Source organism: Vigna unguiculata, chromosome 5 (genome assembly GCF_004118075.2).
Source record: "Vigna unguiculata cultivar IT97K-499-35 chromosome 5, ASM411807v1, whole genome shotgun sequence".
NCBI lineage: Eukaryota > Viridiplantae > Streptophyta > Magnoliopsida > Fabales > Fabaceae > Vigna > Vigna unguiculata.
In genome coordinates this window covers 15,452,128-15,477,650 of record NC_040283.1, presented here as the reverse complement: position 1 = coordinate 15,477,650, position 25,523 = coordinate 15,452,128, and the positions used below count along the sequence as shown (strand labels likewise).

Below are 25,523 nucleotides of genomic sequence, written 5' to 3'. Positions count from 1 at the left end.
AGACACACTAAGACTAACAAGACATCTAACCTATGTCATATAGCCTACCAACATGATATAACATATAATGATTGCATTTAACACATTATTTCTAGATTTAATACACTAAAAACATAATCTTCAAGTGGATCTTCATCAATCTTCATCAAACACATATGATCTTCATGCACATGGCTTTATCAATTCTTTGCTTCAAGCTTGCTTATGCCAACAAAGCCAACCTTATATCTGTTTGAAAAGACTACCCTAACTCTCCTAGCGTAAGATTCATGTAAAGGACGATACCTACTCATGAAATTTGAAAGAGGTTATTGTTTGGACATGGAAAGGACCAGACCTCACAGATAAGGAACTTACCTATCTCATACTCGAGAGGGATTGGTGTCCCAATGTGAAAGCTATAGTTATAGCTCCTGAGAGGTAGGGGTGAGTTATGACAGGTGCAAAGTCTCTTTGTTTGCTCAATACACCGGTCTTCCAGAAGTAGAATCAAATGTTTATGTTATACGTGAGCATAGAACAATACAAGTGAGAGAGATGAACATCAATGATATTGTTGAGGGTCTAAATAGTGAGTAATTATAGCTTTAGTATATAAATTTTGTATTGGATACCTCCTCTTGGTTTATGGAGTTTTATACATCTATGAAAATTTTTAATTATAAAATTCTCTGGTAAATACATATTATATACTTATTATTTTGATTATGCTGAATTCTTGATTTATAATACTTTAATTAGTAAACAATCCTATTCCAACGAAGAGTTACAATAAACTTAATATAATGTTACAACATAAGATTAAAATATTAAACAACACAACAACATAATGATTATAACATACACAACATTAATAATATCATGCTTAATAATATCTATAATATTAAAAATAACAAAATAATGTCATTTCTCTTTGGATTGCATAATTTGAGAAGAAAGGAAGGCGCTAATCTGCATAGAAGGAGTTGAATTCGATCTTCCATGACTGAAGAGATTCACGAAAAAAGCGAGGCATGTAAAGGTTTAATATTCAAATTAACCTTACTTTTTTTTTTCACAGCTTCCAATAGTTTAATTTTGGTTTAATTGTTCGTATGGTACCCACTTTAGTAGAGGTGTGTCTATTAGGTCCCTTATAGACAGAGTTGACTAACACCATTAACAATGTGTCACGTGTCAGTATATGATTTTTTTAATTTTTTTTAATTTTTTTTAATTTTTTGAAAAAAAAATAAAAATGTCACGTGTCACGTCCCTTGTGTGGCACGTGGCATTGTCAGTGTACCTACTTATGTGTATCTGATTCAATTTTGTCCCAATGTTTTTTAAAAATTAAAATATTTTTGTAATCCATATTTTATAAGATTAAAACTAATTAAGTATAAATACTTTTACAAAATTAAGTATTAATATTTATATTGTTTCTCTCAATTTCAGACCAAATTTATTATTTGTATAAATATTATACTAATATTTTTTATTAAAAACAACTTTTTAACCTATTACTTTATTAATTACTTTTTTATTAAGTACTCATGTTTGTTAATTATTATTTTTTTCCAAAATAGAAAAATATTATCTCTTACTAATTTTAAACCAATTTTTTTTGTATGAATGTTATACTAATTTGTTTTTATTAAAAATGACTTAATAAAATGAATTTTACCACTAAATTTTAATATAAATATCAAATACTTAATTTTTGTAAAAATTTTATACTTACTTTTAATTTTATAAAAAATGGATTTTAATTATTAAAAAAAATTGTATCAAAATTGAATCAGAGACATATAAGTAGGGACTAAATTGAATCATTGAGACATATATCAAGACTAAATCGAAATCAACACAATGACATATGATAATGAGACTGACACGTGGCATTACAATGCCACATGACATTAATGTCACGTAGCACTGGCAATGTCACGTGGCACACACATGGACCTAACACGTGACATTTTTATTTTTATTTTTCAAAAAAAAAACTTTAAAAAAAATAAATAAATAAATAAACCACATACTAACACGTGGCATATCGTTAACGGTCAGATTGACCTGAATCACTTTTTCAAAAGTTAGAATGCAACAGACTGACTTGGAACACTTTTTCAAAAGTTGGGATGCAATTGACACTTTTTTAACATCGGGTACCAGATTGACACACTCCTACCAAAGTGGGTACTATACGAGTAATTAAACCATTAATTTATGCCTTTCTATCACTCACTCCAAGATAAAAAAAAAACATATTAACCATTCTAGTATTATTATTTAGTATCATTAATAATAAAATTATAATTTAATAATAAAAAGTTAATAATATTAATAAAATAATAATAATAATATAAATAAATTTTTACTATAATAATAAAAACTAATAATAATAATATTTATATTTAAATTTATATCATATTTATTTTCAAAAATAAAATGGTAATCACCTCATTTTAATATATAATACAACAAATTATCATCTCAAATTCATTCAAACATCTTTCCTTTAATTAAAAAAATCTAACAAAAACCTCTTTTCCCTCTCCATTCCACTCAAATCCACTCCCAAAATTTATAAAAATAAAATAAAATTGAACTATAATAACATTATGGATGGTATAAATATAATAAATTTAAATTTAAATATGAATATTATTATTTTAACGTCCAATAAATTTTTATATATATTTAATATTTAATAATTTTTTCTTTTATAATTATAAAAGTTAATTTTTTAAAGACTAAAATACCCGTAGCTCTAAAAGTGTGTTATCAAATTATACATTTAGTATAAAAAAAAACATTTTTATTTAGATATATGTATTTTTTAGGGTTAAATATATTTTTGGTCCCTCAAGTTTTAGCGAAATTTGGAATTAGTCCCTCATCAAAATTTTTGACCAATTTAGTCCTTCATCTTTCAAACTGCGTGAATTTAATCATTTTAACCAAATTTTGTTAAGTTTATCTGACATCTCAAGCCCATTTCATGATAGTATTTAAAATATTTACACTGTTTGACACATTTTTGCTTCAATCTTAACTTAAATACTATCATGAAATGTGCTTGAAACGTCACATAAACTTAACAAAATTTGGTTAAAAGGACTAAATTCACGCATTTTTAAAGATAAAGGACTAAATTGGTATAAAGTTTTGATGAGAGACTAATTCCAAAATTCAGTGAAACTTGAGGGACCAAAAACATATTTAACCCTATTTTTTATGATATAACAAACATGTTCATGTATAAAAAAATTTAAAATAAAATGCCACGGTGTAATATCTATAAATTCGGTGGGACCCTAATAGATTTGAGGATTGGCCATTCCAGTGGCAAGTCACAGACAAATACAATATCTACATAGCGTAAATCTAACGCACTGGCACGTGTTTCTTCATTTGTTTCGTTCGAACCCACTCCGCTACTATATATACTGAGCAAAGGTGTTGTTTTCTTTGCTATAGAAACACCAAATTCTCACTGTTAGGTTAAATTCTCAAGTGAGAGTAAGAACAAGTGTGAAGCTTGAAAATGTCTTCATCAGGAGGCAGAGGAAGCCAGGAAGAGGAGAAGAAGACCTCTGATCAAGGAGCACATATCAATCTCAAAGTCAAGGGCCAGGTTTCAATCCTCTGTTCATCTTCACTTTCTGAGATTTCATTCTTTTTGTCAACAAATGAAATAAAATTAGTGTCTTTTGGTTTTGTAATTTTGTTTCTCTTATGCATGAACATGTTTTTAATTCCTTACTGTAGTTTCAATCATCTTGCTTCATGATATCTTATTGCATGATTGGTGTAGAATTTTACTTCCTGAAAATGTTATTGGATTTGTGTTGAGTTTATATGGAGAAATATCTACTGAGAAATGATAATGGTTAAATGTATATTTGGAGGCATTAATGGCCTCTAATTTACCCAAGAAAGTATGTTTGATATTTAAGAGATTTTCAGATTTTCATTTTAAGCAGTTTTCATTGAAACTGAGTTTTGAGAGATTTTTATCCTAAGTAGTTTTCATTGAATATTTCTCATTAACAAGTTGTCTTGAATTTGAATTGTAGAAATTCAACTGTAACTGCTTTAAATATTCCGAGTACTAGTTTTGTGTTATGTGCGTAAAAAATTATTTTTAGTATCATTTAAAAATGTAAGTTCTAAATTTGTCTTTGTCTCTACTGTAATGGCATGCTTCATGTTTGCCAAGTTTTTTTGAGGGCTTTACACTCTCATTACCTTTGTTTGAAATATTTTTGTGTTCTATTTTTCAGGGTTTTTAATCTGTAATTGAAATGACTGCATTATCATCCATAATTGAGAAACCTTTACAACAAAACGATAAAAAAATTATGTTAATTTCAAATAAATTTACCTTTTATTTGTGCCGAAAAAAAGAAGAAGAAAACTTATGAATTGAGAAGAATTATTATACTTTAGTATTGATCTAATGACCCTGCTCTGTTTTGAAAAACAGAGAAAAGTTCCTCTTACTTTGCCTTTAGGACACAGTGAAATATATAAATAAAATATGAGAAATATGTGGAATGTTGGATATGGAATTATTTAATATAATTTGTTTGTCTGTCATACAAATTTTGTATGATGCATATGTTAGTTCAGTTCTTTTGCCATCTGTACATGTTCATTGTTCTGATCTAGTTTCTTTACCTATCTTTTTGGAAACTATGACATGTTTATGTTTGTTTCATTATCTTTATCCAACAAACATTATTTCCTAATACAATTTTCTTTTGGGTGAATTTTTTTACAAATTTTTCATGCTTTTGATGTTGACTCTTTGTAGGATGGTAATGAGGTTTTCTTTAGGATTAAAAGGAGTACTCAGCTGAAGAAACTCATGAATGCATACTGTGATAGACAATCTGTAGATTTTAGCTCAATTGCTTTCTTGTTTGATGGAAGAAGACTTAGAGCTGAACAAACCCCTGATGAGGTAGAAAAAGTTTGGTAATGATTTGTAACTTCAAAGTTTTCTTTATTAACTGCTGCAAAGTATAATGCTACTGTTACATTGTGCAGCTAGAGATGGAAGATGGGGATGAGATAGATGCAATGTTACACCAAACTGGTGGTGGATATAAATTTCTTTGAGTGTATGTTGATCTACTTCTGAATGCTTGAGAAAACATTGGTATTTGGTGCTTGTTTCAAGGTTTATATTTTGATATGATATTTATGATCATGAGGTTAATGTAAAAAAGTGGTCAATTTTCAATATGGATTTTCCATATATACTGATGTGTTGTTGTTTAAAAAATTGTTATAATTGTGTGGATACAGTATTATGGTCTTTCCCTATTCATTAAGTTGATGACATTGTATTGTTTGTTATGAATCACCTAATTTTGATATTTTGGTAAATATTGTCTTGTTCATCATGATTTCTTAGTTTGGAATACATGTTTTTTCTTATATTGTTTATATTGTTTTCCTAGTGTGGTGTCATGAAACTTTGTGACTTTTATACTAATGGACTTATTTTAATTGAAGTATACGCATTTATGAAAAACGAAAAATCTGAAAATAAAATTTTTACATTCTTTCCATGTAAAATGTTTATTATTTATTTGCATAACTATTTGCAACTTAATTGACTTTCTTATGGTTAAATTCTTATTTAAATAAATTACTGTCTATTTAATTTTTTAAATTTAAAGATTTTTTTAAATGGTATATTCTTTATTATATTATGTTAATATAATAAAAATAAATAATATTTGAAAAACAAGTGGAAATGCATGATTATACATAGGCATTTTCTCACAAGCACATTCTCACTTTTTTAACTATAATAAGAAAATATGCAATTAAAACTTTATTATTATAATAATTATTAAATAAAAATACTATTAAACTTATACTAAAATACACACACATACACACACACACACACATATATATATATATATATATATATATATATATATATATATATATATATATATATATATATATATATATATATCCAATAGTTATATTGTTAAGTATAAGGTTAGAAAAGAACAAAATAAATTTGCACATATTATAATTATAGTTTCAATTTTTTATTTTGACAAATATAGTAAAACATTATCAATGAATGCGATGATCTCATTATTTGAGTTCAATTATGTCGATAATAAACTACATGTAAAAGTTTCCACATCAAGTATGAATTTAAGGGTTAGTTAGATGCTTCAACTATTGACAAAGTCAAATATGAATAAAATGCATCATGGATAAAAAAGTCTATAAATATATATTGATATCCATATATTAACATATTATTTTGTTTAGAAATTCATCCTTGAATATATAATCATTTAATGCACAAAGGGTAATAATTTTGTGTAAAAAAATATAAATCAAAGGTAAATGGAAAAATAATTTTACCGATATTTATAATAATGTATTATACATTTTGTGCATATAAATTATATAAGTTGTCATCCTTGTTATTATATTAATAGACAAGTTATTATTACTATTATTATTATTATTATATATATATATATATATATATATATATATATATATATATATATATATATATATATATATATATATATATAACAATATATAAAGAGATTTTCTCTTTTGTGTCCACATTTCAAAATACTAATTTTATCCTTTAAAATATAATTATTTATTATATTTTTGAAAATTGATAGTTACTTTTATAAGTTTTTTTCTTAAATTGTCTATCTTTGTTTCTTTTCTTTTTCTCTGTTTATCAACCGTTATTCTCTTATATTTTCTAATATATTAATTTAAAAACATTATATTATCATCGTCTACGAATATAATATCACGCATATTTAAAAAATGCGTAAACACATGCACAACACGCTAGTATATATATATATATATATATATATATATATATATATATATATATATATATATATATATATATATATATATATTTATTGCCAATCTATCCTTTTTTAAGTTGCATTATCTATTTGTTATAACAAACTATTTATTGGGTGTCTTATTACGTGTTAGAGTTGAGACTATCATAAAATTCTTAAAATATAAGATATCTGATTAACTAATTGTCCAAATGAAAAATATAAAATTAATTAAGTCTTATTTTCCATTGTTTGGTGTTTTGTAAAATTCTTAAATTTAATTTTTAAAAAATTATATATTTTATAACTATCTAAGTTATCGTTGTACAAAAATTTCTCGCAATTAGAGTATTTTACAAAGTTAAAAAGTAATTTTTTTAACTTGTTTCGTTATTTCTACAAATTAAAGTAATTAGATTTACTCTTTCATGTTTATAACAAGTTAAAAAAAATATTTATAAATAACTAAATTTGTATCGTTGTTAAAAAACTAAATAATATATTTCACTCTTGAAATTATTTTGTGACCTAAGTGTGTTATTAACTTAAACCTCTATGTTACGTCAAATTGTTTTTTTTTTTTAATATTTTTATTGTGACTTAGGGTAAGTTTTAAAAGAAATATCATTATCTTAATAATAGTTTCTAATTTATTATTGAGATACATGAACATATAATAATTAAGATGATTTTTAGTTAAGAATCATGTAATGATAGTAATTTTATTATTTTATAAATTTTTGGGTTGAGAATATTGTTGGAATTATTATGCATTAATTTGTATTACCAAAGGTTCTGAATTATTATATTTAATACATTGGATTATTCCAATGAGAACTTACTTTTAGTTATATTCATTTTAATATTTAAAAAGTATTGTGTATATTATTATTTTTAAAATAATAGAACTTTATATTATTAATTAAAACGGCTATTTAGTGAAAAGGTTTAAGGCCAATAATATATATTTGATTATTTTAATTTTTCACTATTAAATATAAATATCAGTTTTAAGGCTAATAATAGTTTTTGTGACTTTTGAAAATAGTATTATTACTAAATTAATAGTGTAACTAACAAATTACTAACAATAGTTAATATTTATTTAAATTTTTCTTTGAAATGTATATTCAATAATAACTTTTTAATAGATAAATGTTATTATTTTCCTAAACATCTTTCAAAAATAACTTTTTAAATGACAAATGTAATTACTCACTCATTATTGACTAGTAGTTGCTCTCTAATGGGGCAAGTGGGGCAAGTGGATAATCTAAACTTAATTATTACACCTCTTCTCAAGTCATATAGTTTATAATGAACTTTTTAGTAGGGAACTACAAAAGTAAAGTGCTTAGTAACATAGCACTAATGGAGGCAAGTTGACTTGTTCTTGAAAACTTTGACATTATAAAGAAGTTCTTCATAATGATTTCTACCTTGAAGCATAATAACCATAACTATACGCTATGCTATTATCCCCAAAGGAAGCTAATGAAGATGAAGAGAAAATGAGAAAAGAGGTAAAAAGAAAGAACTATTTTATGGTCAATTCAAACAAGAAAAAAAGAAGTCTCTTTTAATAATTGAAAGAAGTAACAAAGATAAACAATGGAAGTAAAAAATACCTAGCAAATTATGTTTGTATTTTTATTTAGATTTTCATCTAGGCTTGAATACAAATAATGAAAGTTTCAAATAATATTTTGAAGACCAACTCAAAGAGTCTCCACCTTTGAAAAAGGAAAGAGCATCAAGTGAAATTTCTTGACAATTCTTGTGAACCTACTATGGTTCCCATTAATTATTTTCTAGTTTTAGAGTCACAAGTGCATTGAGTCGATTGTTATATAACTGAGAAAGAGTTGTTGTATTCTTAGAGATTAACAAATATTTAGTGATTTAACCACTTTCTTAACTAAATTTTTTAGAGATTATGCTAATAACATTTGTACTTAAATTTAATTCCAGATATGCAGAGATTGATTTAACAAAACAAACTACGAAAATTACAAATACAATGATGTCAAATGTTGGAACTGGACTACACTTGAGTACTCGAAAACTTTTTGCTTGTACATAAAATGCATGTTTCTACCTTCCAAGTTAATTCCATAATCTTTGGTCCCCTAAGAATCTAAAAATAGTAAATTCATTACAAGAAAATTCTCGATTAGAAACCAACTTTAGAAATAAAAAATAGTTAGTCATTATAGTACCAATTTAGATATCAATTTACAAAATTAAAAATTATTGGTTATTAAAATAGTCACTATTATAAATAAAAAAATTATAATTAGTAACTAAATTGGTCACTAATTAATTAAAGACTAATTTAGAAACTAATTCATTTATTAGACAAAAATGATGTGAATTAGTGGTATAATTATATGAGAGTAATCAATATCCAATTACTTAAAAAAATTATCAAAAGGAGGACTAAGTAAGTTAAAAGTTAAAGAACACATGATTTTGCTAAGGTAAAATGAATAGTAATAATGAAGAAATTAACATTATCACTTAATCACATGATTAATCATTACAAGAAAACTTCTAAACAATGACCAATTTTAGTGATCAATAATTATTAGTAACTATAGTGACCAAATTAGATACTAGTTTACAAAACTAAAAATTATTGGTTACTAGAATAATCATTATAATGAATAAAAAATTATAATTGGTTACTAATTTGGTCTTTAAAATTAGCTACCATGGTTATGGCTATCGGGCAAAGAAAGATTGTATCCAAATAAGTGTAGAGAGAAGGTCAATAATGGAAACTCTAAAAGATTACATACGTTGGATGCCACTTTAATAAAGTCCAACGACAACAAAAACTGTCAACAAGGTTAAATGCCACTTGCCTAGGGCTAACCACCTCCTCCTGGTAGGGGTGGCAAAATGGGTCATCCCACCCCACCCTTGGCCCGCCAAAAATGAGTCGGCTGTCCCGCCACAGAACGAGGCAGTGGGTTGGCCCACCCCATTTTTAAATTTTTAATTTTTTATTTATAAAATTTGTTTGTGTGTGTGTGTATATATATATATATATATATTATAAATAAATATTTAAATCATATTTAATCATATAAATATTTTCTAAGCTTTTAACTGATCGATTAACACTTTTAATTGGATAAATTTACATTTACATGTTAAACTACTCTATTATAATTAATAATTGGAACTTAATTTGTAAGTGTTAATGATTTAAATTATAATCATATTGCATATTTACATTTTTACATAAATATAAGATTGAAATTTTAATATTTTTAATTTTAAACTAAAAAAATATGAAAAATAAAAACGGGTTAATGAGCTAGGGGTGAGTCGACCCACTAGTTTGGCAAGATAGGCAGGCCGAGCAAAAATGGGCTAGCGGGTTGAAGATGCAACCTGGCCCGTCTCATTTTGGTGGGTTAGTCCAACCCGCTTTGCCACCCATAAATTAGTTATCAATGCAACTATTGTCATTGTACAAGTCCTATGGAGGAACGATAAATATTTATTACTTATTATTGTGGTGCACTTATGAGAGAAGAGATTTCTCACAACCAAAAGCTTCAACTTTATTCCCAACAATTCAAAATTTTCATAGGTTTATCTTAGTTTAGAAAAATATAGCATTTTCCAATAACAATTACTTTCCAAGATGATGAACATAGATTTCTATGCTTGCATAAAACATAAAACTAAACCAAACAATTGGAGAGAGAAATTCAATTTCATATATATATATATATATATATATATATATATATATATATCAATGAGTTACATAAAAGCAATGAGATGCATCCAATCCCAATTGAAGAAGGATTAGCTACTTGATGTGGTCATTATTGACCATTTTGAAACTCTTAACAATTATGAAGCCCATACTCTAGATCAAAGGAACCCAAGACCCAATACAAAGCTTAGGAAGGTCCATGACAAGAGAAATAACTAAATTGGCCTAAGAAAATTTGTAAAATACGGTGGTTAATCTAATGGAGGTGCAATTACATGATAGGGCCAACATGGAGGTGTTACTCACATGTATTATTTGCTTAGGATGAGAACAAAAGGCCCAATTGTTAAACTCTAAATAAAAGAGCCAAAACTTATTTATGTTGTTTTTTTCCTCTTATATAAAAAGGGTATAAATTCTTTTTGTGAAGGTAGGGAATATGCAAAATGTTTTAGTTATCATTTGAAGTGAGAGAAATTCTTTGCTAGGGTTCTTCCTTGAACCATTTTGATATTATTAATAATTTGTATTTCTTGTGGTGATCTTCAAAGTATATTAAACCCCATTGTTTGTGGCACCTATTTTTATGTTTTTTTGATAACGTTGTCGTTGATGTGATAAAATTAATACTACTAAGCTATATCAACTTTATTATTGCTAAGTGTTGTTGCCCAATTGAGGGTCTAACTTTTATCTAACAAGTGCATTGGGTCACTTGTAGTACAACAAAGTTGTACCATAGGGATTTGGTAACTAAATTAGTAATATATAATCTAACCTAAGTTTGGCAATAAAACAGTAGCAAATGTTTGGTTAATTAACATAAAAACAGATGAAAATAAGTTTGAGAAAGGTGATATTGATTAAGCCATTGGGATTGAACTTGGCCTCTTAACTCAACTGTATTGCCCTTAGTTGTCTATAAATTGTGTTCTTTATTTTAGTGTTCCTGGAAGTACGCTTGACTTGTAGTTCTAACCTCATGTTTGAGAGTTAGAACCTAAGGGTGTCAAACGTAGGATGTTCCCATCTAGGTGGAGGAACCCTTGCATTGAAAACAAGACTCTTGAAACCAACTAAAGCCACATATCCATGTCTGGTATATGCCAAGCATTAGGAGACTTGATTGGATCTAAACACTAGACAGGATGTCTCTGCATCTAGTGCTGATGAGGTATGATGATTGACTAAGTCACCAAAGCAATCAATACAAATCAAGTAACCAGCCATGTAAAACAAGAACTCAATAAATATATAATCAATTGTAATACAGAAAGAGTTTAGAAGTTACATTCAATCGCAACTACAGAAGAAGTTAGTTGCTCATGATGATGAATACAATAAGAACATGGTGCAACCTTCCTTCTTCAATAGCTTTACAAAGGTATACAATAAGAACCAAAGCTAACTAGGGTGTCTCTCTCTCTCTCTCTCCATAGTGATTTACAAAATCAACATATGAATCACATAGACATGCCTTGTATTTATAGAAAATCAAGTGTTGTTCTAGCTTCCATTCTTGAAGATTAGCCACGGAGGTTTCCTTCATGAGTGGGTTTGCTTCCAAGCTTGGGCAACCACCTTGGTGATCAATAATGGAGGTTTCCTTCCCATGGAGGTTTTCCTTTGATGCTCAGCTTCCAATATGGAGATTGAGGTTTCCTTGTAGTTAAGGTTTCTTAAAATATGACTCAACACCAATATCGTTGCTCAACCGTAGGCTTCAATTTTAACTTTTCTTAGTTCATCTTTCTTAGCACCAACTTCACAATTTCCTTCAGTTTACCTGCAAAAACAATACAAATATATTATTTTCCACTTTTTATGATTTCTAATATCTTCATTTTGTATTTATATGTCATTAGGGCAATTATAATGATTTTTCGATTGATTTAATGCAAGATAAGTGTGTAAATGATATGCAATTTAACTAATACTAGACATTTACATTAAGGTAGTAGCCAACAAAATAGAAAGGGAAAAATCAACCCTAAGTCATCTTCCAACAAACACAAAATTAATTTTTAGCTAATTAGTTCTTATAAAATCTATACACTAAAAGGGTTAGTTGAATAAAATAAAAATAATACAAGAAGATAAAGATAAATAAAATATACAAGAGATTAGAGAACAAAATAATAAATGATAGAAAGAAGTAAAATTGCCCAAAAGATGAAAAAGGCAAAACCAATAGTAAAGAAAATAGGTTGATTATGTTGCTTTTTCAAAATAGGATTAATCATTGGTTATCTAAATATTATTATTCAATTAATTATTGTCTTAGATTTTCAAATTAATCAATGTAAAGTCTCAATTAATTTGTTGGCGTTGTCACTAGTAACCAAAGTACCATCTCAATTAAAAGTGAGAACTTTTTAGATTATTCATAGTAAATTCAACCAAAGTATAGACTCAATTAAAATATATTATGTCTAATCATGTATACTCTTTTGCCTCCTTACCAGGTAAAAAGATAATTAACCAAAATAAAGTCTTGATTAATTCTTGTTAAAGTTTTCACCTTTAATCAAAGTACATTGTCAATTATTGGTAAAAATCTATTCAATGACATGAAAGTTCCTAACTTTAATCAAAGTCTAGTCTCAATTAAAATTAAAAACCTTTTGACTCTTATGATTAATATGCATGTAGATTAAACACCATGCTAACTAGATACAATTTGAAATCATTACTTTGACTTAATTTGAAGACAAAAGACATAGAAAAACATAAATCGCAACAACAATAAAAAGAACAAATACATTATTTCTTTCTAACCCCATTATCCACTTAAGAAATTACAACTGTAACACCCGTGAAATTTAAATAATTAAATAATTAATTATTTAATAAATACGGGTAGTGGAGCTTTTATGGCAGTTAATTCTGACATGTATGATGTGAAAAAGTACTAGTTCAAATGGTTGAGAGTACTTAATTTTGTGAGAGGACTTGAGTTCAAATCCTATGTATGCCATTTATGTGCTATTTAATTTATTATTATTTTAAATATGTACTAGATCATGATGAGTGATAATATAAATTATATAAATTATATAAAAGAATGCCAAGAAATATATAAATAATGAAATAGAAATAAAAATAACAAAAATGAAAAAAGAAATAAAAATGTAAATAAATGGAAGATCGGTGGTAATATTTAATCCATCAAGTAGACCTAACCAAAATCCTTTCACGATGATTGAACTGTAACCATGAACAAATTTTTATGTGAAATTTTCATCGGCTAAGATAACTTGATTGTGCAACACACTAACATTAACAAGGTTCATTAGGCTAATAATGTATAAAACAACAACATCAATAAATATTTAAGTAATTGAATAAAAGTAATATGAATGAAAACGACAAATAAAATAAATATATAAATAAATATAACATTAATAGTAATCTAAAATCTATTAGGCGGACCACGAAAACCTTTTCATTGTGATTTGTCCATATCCAAGATTAAATTTTTTTGGATAAAGTTTAATTGTTTAAGATAACTTGAGTGCACAACATACTAATCTTAATAATGTATGTTAATTTGGTCCTAATTTTCGTTCAGTTTTTTTATTTTGGTTCTAATGTTTTTTTATTCAATTTGGTCCTAATATTCGGAAATTTTATTTAATTTGGTCATTTTTGTTAACGTTGTTTAAATAATTAAAGGATAGTGAATAGTAACTGTCATGTGTCATTTTATGATTTTTTAGATTTTTATTTTATTGTTTTAATTTAAAAAAAAATGTACACTTGTCAAATCAATATCGTGTCATGTGTCAGGATCAACACCATGTGTCAGAATTAGGTTTTTATATTCAATTTGGTCATGATATTCATTATTTTTGTTCAATTCAGTCTCAATTTTTTTAAAATTGAGCAATTTTGTCCATCTCCAAATTAAGACCAAATTTAATTTTTATATAAATGTTATACTGATATTTTTATTAAAATTCACATTATTATTTTATTTTGGAGATAGAGTTTGTTTAAAATAAAAATGAAAATTTTGAAAATGGGGAATAACACTACTTGTTTTAAATTTTAAGGGGTTAAAAATCAAATAAAGTAATATAATCAATTAATATAATGTTGTATAACATTTTTATGTGATTTTTAATAGTTTATGTGATTTTTAACCTCTTAAAATTTAAACCAATGGTGTTAAACCACACTTTTAAATTTTTTTTATTCTAATTTTAAACCAACTATAACCTAAAACAAAAAATATTTGATAAAAATGTAAAAAAAATTAATAAAAAAATCAATATAACATTTATATAAAAATTAATTTTTTTTCTCAATTTGAAGATGTACAAAATTGCTCAATTTTAAGAAAAATAGGACTAAATTAAACAAAAATAATCAATATTAGGATCAAATTGAATATAAAAAATTGACCCAAATATGTGACATTGATCCTGACTCGTGCCACGATACGAGCTTGTCACGTGGACATCTTTTTAAAAAATAAAAAAACATTGAGAAAAAAAAAACTATGAAATGATACGTGATAGTCATTGTTCACCATCTCTTAATTATTTAAATGTTCATTAGGCTAATAATGTATAAAACAACAACATCAATAAATATTTAAGTAATTGAATAAAAGTAATATGAATGAAAACGACAAATAAAATAAATATATAAATAAATATAACATTAATGGTATTATTAAATCTATTAGGCGGACCAGACGAAAACCTTTTCATTGTGATTTGTCCATATCCAAGATTATTTTTTTTTGGATAAAGTTTAATTGTTTAAGATAACTTGAGTGCACAACATACTAATCTTAATCATGTATGTTAATGTGGTCCTAATTTTCGTTCAGTTTTTTTATTTTGGTTCTAATGTTCTTTTGTTCAATTTTTGGTCCTAATATTTAGCAATTTTATTCAATTTGGTCATTTTTGTTAACTTTGTTTAAATAATTAAAGGACAATGAACATACTACCATGTGTCATTTCATGATTTTTAGATTTTTATTTTATTTTTTTAATTTTAGAAAATGTACACTTGTCAAATCAATATCGTGTCAATTTGAAGAATTAATTTTTTTTTTCTCAATTTGAAGATGTACAAAATTGCTCAATTTTAAGAAAAATAGGACTAAATTAAACAAAAATAATCAATATTAGGATCAAATTGAATATAAAAAATTGACACTGACACGTGACATGGATCCTGACTCGTGCCACAATACTAGCTTTTCACGTGGACATCTTTTTAAAAAATAAAAAAATTAAGAAAACAAAAAAAACCTATGAAATAATATGTGGTAGTCATTGTTCACCATCTGTTAATTATTTAAATGTTCTTAGCAAGGAGAATAAAATTGAACAAAATTGACGAATATTATGACCAAATTGAACATAAACAAATATTAGGATCAAATTGTAAAAAACTGAACAAAAATTAGGATCAAATCAGGATTTAAGCCTACATATTAATAAATATTGGAGTAAATAAACAAAAATTATGAAAATCAAAATGAAAAATGAAATCAAAATTTAAATAAATATTAATTGATGGTAATATCAAATCCATTAGGTGGACCTAACAAGAACCCCTTAATGGTTATTGGAGCGTAACCATGATGAACAAGGTACGTTAACAAGGTACGTTACTTGAGACTAATAATGTATAAAATAACAATAAAAATTAATATTTAATTAATGAAAGAAAAAAATTAATGAAAACGACAAATAATATAAATATGTAAATAAATATAAGACTGATGGTAATACCAAATATATCATGTGGACCAAACGAAAACTATTTCAATGTGATTGGACCGCATAAAATAAATGTGTAAATAAAATAGGTTAAATTACACATTTGGTCCCTATTCTCGTTCAGTTTTGTCAATTTGTCCTAATATTTTTTTGTTCAATCAAGTCCTAATTTTTGTCAATTTTGTTTAATTTCGTCTTTTTTGCTAACTACTTTTAAATAATTAACGGTAATAAACAGTGATTGAAACATGTCACTTCATGATTTTTTATTTTATTTTTTAATTTTTTAAAATTTTTTAAATAATGTCCACATGTCAATCCTACAATTTATCACATGTCAAAGTCAATATTTTATATTCATTTGGTTCTTATATTTTTGAAATTTAGTCCCAATTTTTTTATAATGGAGCAATTTTGTCCCTCCCTAAATTGAGACTAAATTCAATTTTTACATAAATGTTATAATGATGTTTTTATTAAAATTCAAATTTTTATTATATATTTTTTGTTTAGGGTTACAATTAGTTTGAAATTTTAGACCAATGATTACAAAAAACCAAAAAGAGTCGCAAAATGATATGTGACAGTCATTGTTCATTATCATTAATCATTCAAACGAAGTTAGCAAAAAGGACCAAATTGACGAAAATTAAGATATGATTGAACAAAAAATTAATATTAGGACTGAATTGGAAAAAATAGATGAAAATAGGGACCAAATGTGTAATTTAACCATAAAAATAAGATTGGTGTCAATATCAGATTCATCAGGTGGACCCAACGAAAATCCCTTCGCGTTGATTGGACCGTAACTATGATGACCACAGTTTTGTATCAAAGTTTCATTGGTTAGGAGAACCGTAACGCACAACACACCAACCCTAACAAGGTATGTTATTAGGGGGAAATCATCTATAAAACAGTAAAAGTCTCACCATTTGCTTGTCACCTTTCTCTTGCTTCTACCACCTATTCTTTTCTTTCTTCACATATGTTAGAGAAGTGATCCTACATAACACAATTGAACCTATACACCAAGGTTAACCCTATGAATAAGAGAAACAAGCAAAAGTTTCGACAAGATGCACCCACAGGTTGGTTTATTTTTAATTAATTATTGTCTAATTTTTTTCGATATTGGTCAACCATTAAGATTTCAGTCATGATGCCCTTAAATTTTTTGTTTTGAGATATGATGATATGTGTATTTTCAATTTCTTATAAAGTTAAGAAACGTGATGAAATTGAAATCATGATTGCAATTTAAAACATTAAATTTTGTTATCAATTTTCCAAATCATTTAAAGATCTATTCCATATATGTGGATGTTTTAGTCCTTGGCTTTCATTGCTTATGATTCTACTTTATCTTTATTATTATTTTTGTTATCTTTATTTTTATTTTTATTACTTTGATTGTTTTGAGTGTTGATGATAGTGTAGTTGTTGGATTTTTTGTTTGTTTGTTTACCTTCTCTTCTCTTACATGTTTTCGTAGGTCTTACAAGTCAATCAGAGAGTGAAGACGATGACGAAGTGTATGTTAGCCCAATTTTTATTACCTATTTTCTATTTTATTAAATTTAATTTTCCATTTTTATTTTCTTAGAATTTATTTTTAATTTGTTGGTCTATGATTTTTTTATCGATATGAACTTAGTTAATTATACCATAATTAATTGTTTTATTGTTTTACAATTTGTGTCAATATATGGACAAAAATCTTAATAAAGTTTTGATCTTTTAATCATGAATGAAGTAATGATAATTAAATAATGTTTTAGTTTCTTGAAATAATCCTAATTGAAATATTTTCCTTCTATACCATAATTGTGCAATTTTAGTTTCTTGAATCATAAATCTAATCTTCATTTTTTTTTATAAACAGTAAATAATAGATATAATAGGAAACGCTTGGGTGTTCTAACATTTTACAAAAAGGTGTTTCAACCCTTTTACAAAATGATGTTTCTATGAATGTTTCAAGTTGTTGATGAAAAAGATGTCCCAATGAATGTTTCAAGCTATTTATGTTGACAAAAACAAACAAAAGATAAGAGAACAACACAAGAATATAAAGTGTTAATATCACACATTTTTATGTTGTATTTCTTTACACAAAATTCAACACATGTCATAAAATTGCTTAAAACTCTCCTTCAAAAAATGATGCGGTTTGAGAACTTCACTTAGATTTTGATATCATGTTTGTATCTTGCAAAGTTATCCATTGATCTTATTTTGCTTGTCTCACCTCTACATATCAATTCATCCAAAATTTTGGGTTCTTTCTCAATTATCAAAATATTTTTTTAAAATGATGTTAATAATTCTAATATTTTGTTTTCTTCATAAGAGAAAGACATTTTGTTATAGTGAATTATTTTATGTAAATCAATTTTCTTAGTTTTGGGAAGTTTTGTGCAGCTTGAATTTTGGTTATTTTCTTTAGGACAACAACACTACATAGAAGAATGATTTACTTAACTTGATATTTGCAAAGAATTCTACAAATAATTTGAAATAAATGTCAGCTCTAAAAAGGGTTAAATAAAGTTTAATTTTTTTCTTTTTGTAATTCCTGGAAAATACATAGTAATTGGTAGAAAAGCATCTATACTTTAAGAAAGGCTTTTGACAAAACAATTTTCACAAAAACTTGAATTCAAATGTTTAATATAGTAAACAATACACAAGTGTAATAGATAATCAGACAAAATTCAATTTTGTACTAATGTAATCCAGTTGAGTTATTTAATTTTCTTTCAAGATACTATTGAAGGGTCAAACTAAATTAATCTTTAATTATATAAGTATTATTTCTTCTACTTCTATTTTACATTACTATTTTACACTAGTACATAATGTAACTCCTAGAAAATCTCTTAATCTCTCATTGAGATTTATAACACAAGTATTCTTTAACTCCAACTTTACTATTTTTACTAGTTTGCATCTTAAGCATAATTTTATTTTTTATAAACTAAAATTAGCCATGTATGTACTGATTTGTCCAAATTCTCTTAGAACTTTAAATTCATAGTGTAACTTGTATAAACGATAATTTTAGTTTATAGAAAAGATTTTTTTTTCTTTTCATTCTTTCTCTAGAGTAAATTCCGGATAAGTTTGTTGTGATACTTGTTTAATAAAGCCTATAGTCATGTCTCATATACCTTGCTAAAGGATTTGTTATTAGTATATTTTTATAAATGTGTCAATTTTAAATAAATGACATTTTCACAAGTGTGTCACATGCCACCTAGAACCCAAATTGAAACATTTTAAACAAAAAGGAATAAAGGAACAAACTTAAGCCTACAATGTAGATAATATCAATATTATATTTTAGCCAATTTGATGGGCAGTAGACAAATAAGAAGACACATTTGAGTTATCTATTGAATTGTTATTCTCTATTGTGTCTGGTTATTACCTCTTGTTTATTTTTACTTTATCATTTTTAATGAATTTGATATTATATTTTTAAGATAGGAAAAAATATATAATTCAACAAAAAAATGTGACAATTTTGACGACTTTTAGTTTTAATAATATCCTAACTTTTGTTTTTTATAGGTGGTATCCTTTTGACCTGGAAGCCCTGCGAAAGGATGTTGAATGCCCAATCTGCCTTGGTATGTATAAACATTATTTGTAGAGAACGGAAATATAATTGAAGCAAGGTTTTGTTGTAACATAATTGTTTTAGTAAATTAAGGCAATTGTGATGTTTTTTGACAAGATAATTGTGATAAAATGGTATATTATGATAAATCCATGTTGTCTTTTAATGAGCAACAAATTTTGATATAAATAACTAAATTTCGTAGGTAGCTTTATGAAGAAGTTAATCCTCAAAATTAATTTATAAAATTGCATGTTCTGATTGGTTTTTTGTTTGCATTTTTTTTCCATTCCCTTTATTTTCACATCCTCAATGTCTTACAATGATACAACTTTAAAAAAATGTTCATGATTCAGAGACAAAACATTAGTTTGTAGGATAAAAAGGCTATTTATAATCTAAAACAAGCTCCTCAATCATGTTTCATAGGTAGTGGCATTTATTTTTACATGTAGCAAATCATGCATTAATTCAAACCTTAATCACTTAGCTCGGTTCAATATTTTTCTTGATTGATAATTGAGACTACAAATCCCTACTATAGATTAGAAGACGTACCTTTCATTTGTTTTAGGTTTTTTTTTTCTTATTCAAGCCTATACTTTGAGTTGAGCACTTCAAAAGATAAAAACCTATAGCAAAAACCTAGGTCAAAACCCGTGTAAATCCAAATAGAATTTAAATAACTTACTGTAAAATGTCTTATTTATTTGGTAAAATCCCTAAAGCATAATAATAACACCACTCACATTGAATTTGATTTCTGGCTTAGTTTCAGTGCACAAGATTAGTAAAACTCCATAAAAATATTTATGCATGTATGAAATACACGCAGAAGAGATACTTAACAACTATGAATATTTTTAAATTGCAATTTCTTAAAGGGTGATAGGGATACATGGATGTATAATCTAACTTGTTATTTTGTTCACTATTTTTTATGATAGGGATCATTCGAAATGCAAGAGTTGTCATGGAATGCATGCATCGCTTTTGCAAGGAGTGCATAGAGAAATCCTTTCGCCTCGGGTTTACCCTCAAACAACCACCATTTTTTGTTTAAATATAAATTGGGATGATTGTGCATATTTGCAAAAGTTTCTTTTTTTCTTTTTCATTTATAATTTTCAATACAATGGAATGGTTTTGTTGCAGTAACAATGAATGCCCTACTTGTCGTACTCATTGTTCAAGCCGAAGATCACTAAGGGAAGACCGTCTCTTTGATGAATTGATTTCTGTCATTTATCCAAACATTGATGAATACGAGGAAAAGGTAATATCTATATGTTTTACACATTGTCTTGTTTTTCATTTTCAAAATGAAAAAAAAAAAAAAACTCATCAGAATGTTTTTGACCCAGGAAATGACTCTCTCTAATGATGCAAAAAATAATATAAAGGTAAGATTCATACGTTAATATTTCCTTAATTTTGTTTTTCATAAACTAATTCTCTAAAGTGCTTTAGTTAATGTAGAAGTAGTCAAACTAGACTTTTATTTAGTTATGTGGGTATTGAAGTCAAAACTTTTAACTCAGGCAACCTATCCAATGACTCTTTTTTTCTTTTTTCTTATTTAGTAACTCTAACTTACAGCTTTATAATTTTTGATAAACTTTATCCAATATAAGAGATTAAGTTAGGAAGAATATAATAATTAATATGTCCTTTGATTCTAAAAAGGCCAATATCCCACATCGTCACACTTACTCAAACCGTTACAAAGCCTTTAGTTGTACTATCCATAATTCCTTCAATTTTTTACCAATTTTAAAAGGATTATGATATTTTGACACTTTTTTTAACAAAATTTGTTTCTCAATACACCAAAACATTTTTCCTCTCTTTTCAAGTCATATCAAACATTTCTTTTATCCATTGATGTACTGCCACATATGCATTATCAAAAGTCTGTCCACAAAACTTTGTTAAAAAATGATTTTCCATTTTAAAATTGATTAAGGACTAGTGATATAAACTAACATAACATAATCACTATCAACAACATATTATCATTTTTTACAAGCTATAAAGCTCGAACACACCTCACAATCGGTGCATCCTTGTATCCCATACATATTGGTTATGAACACGCCTATGACACATTCTTATATCCAACACATATTGGTTATGAACACATATATGACACTTTATACGACATGTATACGTAAAATGTTTAATTCAAATTTTTTATGTTTGACAAAATTTTGTGATTTTGATAGGACTTCAATACAATGTTAATAAAGACAAATAAAATTATTCCTAAAAATTCATAAACTTGTAAATGTATTACATAAGTTTCTATTGTGATTAAGAAATAAATCTTATATGATAACTACTTTTCACTTTTTAAATATTAAATAAATAAATAAATTAGATTTAATCTAATTTTTTGTATTAGATGACAATATATTAGATTATTATATTAGACAAACCTTGAATATAGATGATTTTGAGTATATAAATATGAATTGTTGAATTAAATAATTCATTATACCTGTAATATATATATATATTCTTATGTCATATATTTCGGAAAGTACATATGTATGGAAGTGTGTGTGAATATCCGTGCAACATAGTCCAGGAGAGCTTTTAGTTGTGTTTGTAATTCTAACAATGGATGTGTTTTTGTGATTCGGAAGTCGATGCAAGAAGCATATGGCAAGACTCTTGAACGACAAAATGAGGCAGCGGGAAAGAAGGGTGCTGCTGCTGCAACATCTAGGTCCTCAAGGACTGCAACACTGAGAAGAAGTGCAAGAAATGCAGAATCTAATTCTAGCAGGGACATCACATTGCCTCCTATTGCTGAAGAGACAGAGACACAAGTAATACCTGTCACTGACTTTGCTGAGTTACAGATACAATCACAAAGCTCTCAGCATCAGACTAATGCAAGCACAGTTGCAACTGGATCACTTCGAAGTCTCATTTCCTCATCTGATAAACTTGTTTGGGGGCGATTGGGCCCCAGGACTCAGACCAGTACCAATGCTAGGCATGCTGCTGCTAGGAGGGCCAATCGCTTGGAGAGATTCATTCATCATCTGCAAAACTCAAATCAGAATGATGATGAGGTACATTCTTTCTCCAGACCTATATATGTGGTTAATTATCAGTTTTCATATACAAGAATTGCTGTTACAATTTTTAACCTAATTTCAGTTGGACATCTTCATCAAACTCGTCTCTTTTGAGGAAGCAAGAGTGCCAAATTTGCCAAGGCCATACCTTAATTGTAGACCCACTTTATCGATCGACCAACTGTGCCAGGTTTTTCTCGAAACCTTTTATTTTATAGTACATGTCTTTTTGGTGCTAACGTTGTTGTTCTGTCCGCAGTATGTTGCCCATGAAACCCAGCTGCAAACTGAAGAAATTGAACTTTACGTGGTGAAGGGGTGTGGACTTAGCTTTGTGAGTGGTCGTGAAAAATTTGATGCGGACAAATATGAAACTCAATTTCTTGGGAGAGGAGATCAAAAGTTGGCTGAAATCATAACAAACAATCTCAGCCTTGGCCATCTGGTAATTAATAAATTTACTCTTTAAAACTGGAACATGTTACTGCACACGTTATATTAAAACAAATAAATCATTGCTTTTACGAATATTAATAATTGTCACATTTTTTGTCTCTGTTTTCAGGTCATAGCTTACAAGAGGAAGCAGTGGAACTTGAATGAAGTGTTCTCCTGCCCTGGTTCGGAATATGATGAGTTTCTTACCTAAACTATGGTTTATTGAATAAATATTAAACCTTGAAAACTTTCAATTATGCTATTTCTTACTCTCTTTCACAAAGAACTTGACTTTACAATGCTTTCAATTATGCTATTTATCTCTTTCACAAAGAACTTCACTTTACAAAGCTTAGAATAAGGTACAGTGTGTATCAGTCATGTCATCGTGATGAACGTGACCGTTATAGTTTGTTAAATGTTGGTATTATCGACATTGGTTACATATTTCATTATCTCTGTTCTATTCTTCTTTCTTGTATGGTAAATTTATACTCCACATATATTTAGGAATTGTTTAGACCACTATGAATTATATATTAAAAATGAATATAAGAAAATTTGAATTGAAGTTTTTTTGTAAGTTAAAATTAGTTTATGGATAAACTCATCATTTGCAAATAAGTTTTTTCAAAATTTGATTTTGGACTTGTATAAATGTTAATTTTAATTTACACAAAAGTTTTTTTTTTCATTTTTCTATGAAAGGCCTTTTATTAGTTTGATACAATAGGTTGAATTTTCCTTATGAGAAAATCACGTAAAAATGTTTTCACGATGCCATGCTAGTCAACACTCTTATATATGCTCGACAAAAGAGTAAAATATTTTACACGATATCAAATATTTGACATCTTATATATGTTGTTATTTTGTACATGAAATTTGTAAAATATAATTGATAAGTAGAAATGATAAATGAGCTAGATTATACCGTACGTTATTATTTGAATTCATCTTGATATTGATAAAAAAAAATTGTACCGACTAGATATCAGTATAGATAAAACTAAATTTTTTAAATTATGAATGGAAACTGGTATGAAAATAATACTAAATTCTTTTAATTTATTAAATTATATAAAACTTTTATATGAACTTTTTTTTTCTTTAGTTTCATATCTTACTTTGAAGACACACATTGAATTATTTGTACTATTTTTGTTCTTATTTTATCCTTTTCAATTATTATTTGATTTTTTTACAAGAGTGGCATAATATTTACTAAAATTATCGAAATAAGCAATTTAAAAAAAAAAATTACGTAAATGGATGAAATCGTATATAATAAGTGCGATTTTAAACTATGAAGTCCTATGTGAGAATTATGACTTTTAATTTTATAAAGAAATCGTCAAATGTACGACTTATTTTTTTATTAATATATTTATATTTAAATATGTCTTATTATAACGTGTATGAAAGTGGTCATTTTGACATACGATTTTTTTTATTATCTTTTATATTTTCTATTTTGAAGTTTAACATATTTGTTTCTATTTTCATTTAAATTTATCTTTTTATATTAAAATTATTTTTTAATAATATGATTATTGAGTGTTTTAGGATTTTTTATGTTTTCCTAATTTTTATACAATCATATAACTTTTAATCAAAACAATAACTATATCATTTTGATTAATATAATTTTAATATAAAGAAATAAATCTTAATAAAAGATATATATTAAAATTTATCTTTGATTTTAATGCATATAGATAATCTCAAAGATAACAATTTTAATACATATTTTTATTAAAATTTATTTTTTTAATATTAAAATTATATTAATCAAAATGATATAATCAGTGTTTTGATTAAAAAATTAATTAAAATTATTTTTTATTAATATATATATATATATATATATATATATATATATTTATTGTATTAAAAATATATATCATTATTTTGATTAATATATTAAAATTTTAATATATATATATATATATATATATATATATATCATTATTTTAATGAATAATTGTATAAATATAATTTGAATAATTAAATTATCTATATATACTTTTTAAA

General features: G+C 26.2%; 2 protein-coding genes across 2 annotated transcripts; both read left to right on the top strand.

Moving 5' to 3' along the window:
- Positions 1-3,392: 3,392 nt before the first annotated feature.
- LOC114183849 (small ubiquitin-related modifier 2-like) lies at positions 3,393-5,382 on the top strand. The gene is made up of 3 exons (XM_028071004.1): positions 3,393-3,622; positions 4,805-4,954; positions 5,041-5,382. Exons 1-3 carry the CDS (start codon positions 3,533-3,535, stop codon positions 5,110-5,112), a joined length of 312 nt encoding a protein of 103 aa, XP_027926805.1. The 5' UTR covers positions 3,393-3,532; the 3' UTR covers positions 5,113-5,382.
- An 11,891-nt stretch (positions 5,383-17,273) lies between these two features.
- On the top strand, positions 17,274-23,947 carry LOC114186129 (putative E3 ubiquitin-protein ligase RING1b). The gene is made up of 10 exons (XM_028074157.1): positions 17,274-17,428; positions 17,833-17,872; positions 19,914-19,972; positions 20,910-20,991; positions 21,118-21,238; positions 21,327-21,365; positions 22,611-23,045; positions 23,134-23,241; positions 23,311-23,496; positions 23,617-23,947. Exons 1-10 carry the CDS (start codon positions 17,383-17,385, stop codon positions 23,698-23,700), a joined length of 1,200 nt encoding a protein of 399 aa, XP_027929958.1. The 5' UTR covers positions 17,274-17,382; the 3' UTR covers positions 23,701-23,947.
- The last annotated feature ends 1,576 nt before the right edge of the window (positions 23,948-25,523 follow it).